We start from the raw sequence: 7,107 nt of genomic DNA, 5'->3' as shown, positions 1-7,107 counted from the left end.
CAGCAGCTACATTTCTACAACAAGCGTGTTACTCAACTGGGATAACTTTCCGTATGGCGCCACCACTTTTTCACTCATTTTTACAAAAATGGATATATCAATCAGGTAAATTAGATACTATATTATTTTATTTCGAATGAAAAAGTGGTGGCGCCATACGGAAACTTTTCCCTCAACTGCATGTAGTTGTAGTAGATGTAGATGCAAAGCTCTAGCTCTATTTAGTCTTAGATTATTTGCCATTTTACAAGTCAGCTGGTTATAGATAAGAGAATCAGACGTCTGACACTGACCAGCTGACCGCAAGTTATGTCATCCCGTTACATGCTAATCTGTATTATTGATAACTGATAATCAATCGACCGTTATACTCTACTATTAAATAGTCAAATGAACATTCCATTGTTTGGAAACAACTCGACTGTAAAATGCTGCATTCCTGCATACTCACCCTCCAAAACGATCTTCACCGAGTTTGCTTCCAAGCTTCAGCAATCGCACAGCCTTGAATCGCTCCAAAAAAAGCTAGGTCACAAGTGAGTCCTCCACGCTAGAAACAAAATAAGCAGACCTTTCGTAGTACTTCACCGAGCGCTGCGCTTCGAAACTGCACCGGGGTGAAATGTACACAAAAACATGCATGGAAAGATTATTATTTTTCGGTGGTCGGGTCCCCCGCCGTTTATCAAGCAAATAGGCACGACAAAAATGTTCCACTGACCAGACTACTTTTTATGTTCCCCCTTCACTTTCTCGCTCAAAAACAGCGCCACTTACGACAGCAGAAAGCATAATCCAAGATGGCGGCGCCCTTGGGGAAGGAAAAGTGGGATAACAAGCCGGACAAACTTGATGAGAATGGCGAGTCTTCTATGCATGATGGAGTCAATAATTATGTGTGTATAGACTGTGGTAAAGAAGCATTGGAGTTGTACAAGATTTACAGTGGAGGGATGATCAAAATCGCCCATTGTGTAAGTTAGTGTTTTTGCCTAGTTTCCGGACTGTACATGTCGGCCTATGTGACGCAAAAATTCAACATGAACCAATGCAATTAATACCACTGCTCTGGAAAGAGCTTAAAATTCCTAACAGTCATACCAAAATTATTGAGATATCTTAATTGATTTAAGGAAATTACATGCCTTTGTTTGTTGATTGGGGGCTTTGTCCTTTGAATGAAGCTTGTTAATTTTAAGGTAAGGCCGGGGTTAGTAAAAGTAGTGTCATTTTCTTACGTTACAGATAAAGTAACTACTAGTACGTAACAATAACACACAGGTAATTTATTACAATTTGTGGCCCAAAAATGCAGTAATTTAGCCCTTAAAGCCATTGGACACTTTGAAAAGTCTCGCGCATAGCTGGCCTCTGGACAGTACAGAGGACTTGGCATCTCTGCAGAATGCGAATTTATGGGGATGTCCCCAGCTAGCACACGAAGTAGATTGGGAACAAAAATCTGGCAGAAAGTAGCGGCAGCGATCGATGTGGATCATAGGCCTAAATAAAAAAAACTCATTGAATTTCTAAAACGTCAGGGTCTGAATCTGAATATATTTGTTAAAGTTGGCTTAAAATGAAAACCCAATTCACAACCAAATGAAATACATGGCTCAAGTTTGGGCATTGAGAAGTCAGTCCATAATTTTCAAGCTTTTTCCTCCTTTTTGTGATTTGGGGGTATTTTTGGTAGTGGGACGGGGTGTTTGAAAAATCAGTAGCAATAGCCGAACCACAATGATGCATTGTCTAACGTCAGAGTTTGCCTTGGGCGCTAGGACAACCACATATATATATAAACTTATTTATTAGTAAAAAAGGCCCTTAAATTGGACCAATCCACATTGTATCCTTGGCCCCAGCTCCGCTGCAACCCTAGATTGTTGTGCCTTCTCAAGTTTTCTATCAAGTGAAACACGTTGGGTGAAAAGCTATCTCTTTCTCTAAAACCGTATACTTCAATTGGGGTCATTTCTAACAATGTTTTTATCAACAGCTCTCCAGTGATCTTTAAGAAGTAAGTTTTTATGGACATTAACTTGTGGAGTAATTACCACATTGCACAAGTTCACTCTGCCTTCAAGATGCTCTATACTTAGTAATTAAATCACAGTACTCATCGTGACAAACTTGTTATTGTATTTCCTTGTTTTTGTCATCATTTTGTCCAGGGCTACTGTCAAGGTGTTGTGGATAAGTACGTAGAGTTTGATCCAGTGATAATTGTGCTGGATGCCTTGCTGTACAAGCCACAGGCTTACAGGCACATCCTCTTCAACACCAACAGTAACGTGAGTAAATCAACATGGGTAGCATGCCGTCAAAACAGCGAAAAAATATGAAGGTTTTTCACTGTTTTCTTGTGACCCCGATGACATTGATTGTTCTTTGTTCAACCCATAATCATTTAAAATGTACCCGGTCAGTTTCCCTTGTGGTTTATTATTTGATATTTGTTATTTTGCCACAGATTCATTGGAAGCTGAGCATCTTAAGCTTGCTCTGCGATGCTTATACCAAGTGGGCTCTTCGCTCAGACACTGGCTCCTCCGCTACTCATCCCTCAAATAGACATTTCCTCTTCTTTGCACTACATTGGCATTTCTATGCAATGTTTCTGGTGGCTGGTCTCGGTATGACTTTTTATTGATCAAAACTAAATTCAATTCAAATGTTTTATCTTTAGATTTAAAGGCATGCACTGGACTATTGGTAATTAATCAAAATAATGGTTAGCATAACAACTTACGTGGTAACAAGCAATGGAGAGCTGTTGATAGTAAAAAACATTGTGAGAAACGGCTCCCTCTGAAGTAATGTAGTTTTCGAGAAAGACGTAATTTTCCACTAAAATATTTTAATTTGATTTTGAGACATCAGAAAAAGATTTTGGGTTCCCGAAATCAAGCATCTGAAAGCACACAACTTCGTGTGACAAGGGTGTTTTTTCTTTCATTATTATCGCGCAACTTCGATGACCAATCGAGTTCAAATTTTCACAGGCTCGTTATTTTGTGCATATGTTGCGATACACCAAGTGAGATCACCTGGTCTTTGACAATAACAGGAGGTGTCCAGTGTCTTTATAGAAAATATTGTTTTACAAACGGCAACAACACTATATAAATCAGCCAACAACTTTACACTACATGAGCTGTAATTTTTGTTTGTAATATTGTTTCGATATTCTTTTCAGATTTGTCTATATATACTTTCATACTTTATTTGTTTGCAGTTTTATTTAGACAGGATTGCTTTATCAGTATTACGACAGCTGTCCCTAAGGGCCCTGTACACAAATAGTAAAAAAAAAAAAAGGAGTAAAATACAGAACAATAGACTGTGCAAGTCTTGGTACTACTTTGGTCCCGCGTACAATTTTTCAACGCATGAAGGAAACAAACTCGCGCCCTAACCAGTCCCATATTTGAATATGCGCGAGAACTTCACAGTCTATTAAGAAAAGTCATAAACAGAAAATTTAGTGTAAAACAAAATAATCTTGCATCGATAAAGGAAAAAAGTAAAAACAGAAACTGAAATACATCACTACAGCATGTTGCATGATAACTGTGCATGACAATTATTTGCATGTCATTAACCAATTACATGAATCTTTTTCTTTCTAGAGCTTACTGCTTTCCTGTGTGGCGTCATTATACCAAATCTACTGTACACAAAAATCACAAAAGCCAAATATGTGAGGTGAGTGTAATGTAAAAGAATGCAAAACTTTGTTTACATTTTATTGAAAAATTGAAGGGATTTTTGTCTAAATTTCCAATAGGATTGAAAATTTGAAGGGATTTTTGTCTAAATTTCCAATAGGAGACTTTTGAGACACTGTCGGTAGCAGACATAACAGTCCTATTTTGCGGCTCTGAGCATGCTCAGTATTGCTCACATAGGCCTGAGCACGCGGTCTGATGTGAAAAAGGACCGCCTAAAAGTCTCCCATTAACAGAATAAAAAATATAAAGCTAAACAGAATAGTGGGAGTGGACTAATTTGGATTGAGAAGTTTTCTTAAAATGAAACTAAATTGAAGGGAAAGTTAAGTGATTTTGGGTTGACTTGACTTGAGCAGGATTTGAACCTGCGTCATCTGGATTACCATGCCGGCGCTCTACCAACTGAACCATATAGCCATAATGTTATCTGTCTCCCTATTTTGTCAACATCTTTGTTTGAGGTGCTAGTTGGAAACCATTCTACCTGTAACTTTATGACAACACCAAAGCTTGTCATTGTGGTGCACTAAACCGCTTCACCACGACAATCCACTCAACGCGCTTTGAGGCAACCACTGCTTGTACAACAGAAACTGTCCCTTCATGTACCAACTGACCGATGTGCTTCCTCAACAGTGGTATGCTGGCCAAATGGCAGTTAAACTAGTCAAAATTCTTTCCAAGTAGTCCTGCTGGCAAGTTCAGCGTGAAAAGCATCCCTATTTAATATGAAATAAGGACAAATGTAAAAGCTGACAGACCAGTGAAATAAAAAGCTAACTGGTCCTGCTCGCTTGTCAATGAAAAAGTTAAGGTTGAACCCTGCTGACCACTTAAATATCATTTCATTTCATTGAAATAATTTGTTACCCACTGTTTCTTTTTCAATGTCAGTCATTCTCAGCTCTTACGTGCGCTCCTACTGTGCTGTGTAGGGAAGCTGTTCATTGTTCCAGCGGTCATCTGGGGTCAGACTGACATCATGACCTGCCTGTGGATGACGCACTTGTTTATCTTCACTGCAGCTGTACAAGCCTTTAGAGGTAAACTTTAATACTCGTTGTTTCAGTGCAAAAATGTTGCATCGCTAACATAGCCTGTATGTGACAGGCATGCTTGAAATTGCAACAATGTTTCTTGCTGAAAATCAAATGGATACACAGAAAAACCAAACACATGTTTGTCAACCCAGTATTGAGGACTTTTTGTTCTCCCATTTAGCCATTTCCTAATTGGTTTTGTACATAAAAGCGAAGCAAGAATGCCCTTACTCTTTTCAAATACCCAGATCCCTTCTGTTAAAGATTTTGGTTTCAGCGAGGGCACACACTCCATGGTACCGAGGTATAATAATTTCTACAGACCCTTTTTTTGTGTGTGAACTACAACATTACAATACAAATCAAGTGAAAAGCAGGTTCGAATTAACCCACTGCACCCACAGCAATTGCTGTGGTGCCCTGTGCTTTAGCTATGGTGCCCTGTGCTTTTGCTGTGGTGCCCTGTGCTTTTGCTGTGGTGCCCTGTGTTTTTGCTGTGGTGCCCTGTGCTTTAGCTATGGTGCCCTGTGCTTTTGCTATGGTACCCTGTGTTTTTGCTGTGGTGCCCTGTGCTTTTGCTGTGGTGCCCTGTGCTTTTGCTGTGGTGCCCTGTGCAAGGTTCCTGTACAAATTTACATTTTCCACATAGAGGTGGCCCTTACCAGAGGGAAATTGCTGTGCCCCTTCAAGTTCAATGCATAGAAATTTTGATAAAAATTTTGTATACACAGGAAACAATATATATGTTAAATCCCATGAGAGAAAAGATAAGCTGTAAAGAATATTATTTTGACCATGTATTGTGAAACATAACTAATTTAATTGTGCAGTCCTCAGTCGGACAGAATCAAACAAAACACACTGTTGGAATTTGATGGGCTGGGTGGTTATTAGGGTTAACATTTTCTATAATTTCTGTTAATTTCTGTTGTTTATTTGCAGTGATGCTGAAAGCAACCACAGTGCAGGCAAGCAGTCTGGTTTTAATGGGATTCACAGCACAGTATCTATCAACATATCTCTCACAGTATTTGGAATGGGGTTTGACACAAAATCTACCATCGTGACCCACGACATAAAGTTTAATTTTGTACATTTTGAAGGATTTTCAGCTTTTTCTGACATGATATTATTTTAGCAAACATAGGCTGTAGCATGCAATGAGTCTAGGTTGGAATTTTACCAAAAATCCCCCATGAGGGTTGGAGCTCTGAGAAAACAGAGCTTTGTGGCAGCGTCGTGTGTGCAGCCATATAAACTAAGCACTCCTGAAAAACAGAGGGCTTTTTTTGTTAACACATGCAGTGCTGTGCATGAAGTAGCACTGCTATAGGCCATCTGCACATGCCATACTAAAATACACCACAGTGCATCTTGAATAGTTACAAATTAAATCAAGCTGCCAATATTATGTTAGTTTAACTATGCTAGGTTTCATAATTGTTACTGCGCCATGATGGTTGCTGGTGTTGCTCAAACTAGGATTTTACCCAATAATGCACATTGGGACGTTAGTATGGGTTGTTTAGAACTTCACCCACGAGTACCCGGTACCATTTTGAATACTATTCAGTGAGTAGGAGGAGTAAGAAAGTTACGGAGTTCAAAACCTTTTATGAGTATAATATATCACCAGGAGAAGGAGTACTGAAAAAGGTACTGGAGTCATTCTTATTAATAGTACTTGGCACTAATGATGTCACTTTTGCAAAAAAAAAACTGGATGGCGGACAAATAACGTGATCACTGCATCAGTTTGCCAGACTGCAGTTAGTAGTACAGTAGGGTCAGTACATGCAAGTAAACATAAAGCTTTGACACGCCACTAGAGTGAACGTGAATTCTGACATGTTGTCTGTAATATACGTGTACTGAGCTTCTGTTTTTAGCATTAGTGCAGAGTGCTATTCAAGTTCAAGTACAGACAAAAGGAGACAGGTACAAGTACTATGACTCTGTTATGAAGCAAGTTCATAGTAGGTATATGAACCTGAACTGAAATAATTGTTACCGTTTTTAAACAATAAAAAAGCACTCTGGTGCATGGTACCCTGAAAGGCAAGGTCATGTGTTAGTAATGACCCTGAAAGGCAAGGTCGTCATGTGTTAGTAATGACCCTGAAAGGCAAGGTCATGTGTTAGTAATGACCCTGAAAGGCAAGGTCATGTGTTAGTAATGACCCTGTAAGGCAAGGTCATGTGTTAGTAATGACCCTGAAAGGCAAGGTCATGTGTTAGTAATGACCCTGAAAGGCAAGGTCATGTGTTAGTAATGACCCTGAAAGGCAAGGTCATGTGTTAGTAATGATATATTGTACTGTTTATCTGAAGGC

General features: G+C 39.2%; 1 protein-coding gene across 1 annotated transcript; it reads left to right on the top strand.

Moving 5' to 3' along the window:
- The first annotated feature begins 795 nt into the window (after positions 1-795).
- Positions 796-6,900, top strand: LOC117301195 (protein ARV1-like). Its single transcript, XM_033785475.1, has 6 exons — positions 796-974; positions 2,175-2,294; positions 2,474-2,636; positions 3,633-3,708; positions 4,629-4,777; positions 5,717-6,900. The coding sequence occupies exons 1-6, from the start codon at positions 801-803 to the stop codon at positions 5,839-5,841; spliced, it is 807 nt and encodes a 268-aa protein (XP_033641366.1). The 5' UTR covers positions 796-800; the 3' UTR covers positions 5,842-6,900.
- Positions 6,901-7,107: the final 207 nt, after the last annotated feature.

This window comes from Asterias rubens, chromosome 1 (genome assembly GCF_902459465.1).
Source record: "Asterias rubens chromosome 1, eAstRub1.3, whole genome shotgun sequence".
NCBI lineage: Eukaryota > Metazoa > Echinodermata > Asteroidea > Forcipulatida > Asteriidae > Asterias > Asterias rubens.
The sequence above is the reverse complement of the archived record's forward strand: the minus strand, read 5'-3'. Positions and strand labels throughout refer to the sequence as shown.

Excerpts from the sequence above, each read along its gene's own strand:
- LOC117301195 (XM_033785475.1), top strand. The coding sequence starts at position 801 with ATGGCGGCGCCCTTGGGGAAGGAAAAGTGGGATAACAAGCCGGACAAA. Across the intron at positions 975-2,174 it reads TGATCAAAATCGCCCATTGT|GGCTACTGTCAAGGTGTTGT; the intron begins GTAAGTTAGTGT and ends CATTTTGTCCAG. Across the intron at positions 2,637-3,632 it reads GTTTCTGGTGGCTGGTCTCG|AGCTTACTGCTTTCCTGTGT; the intron begins GTATGACTTTTT and ends TTTTCTTTCTAG.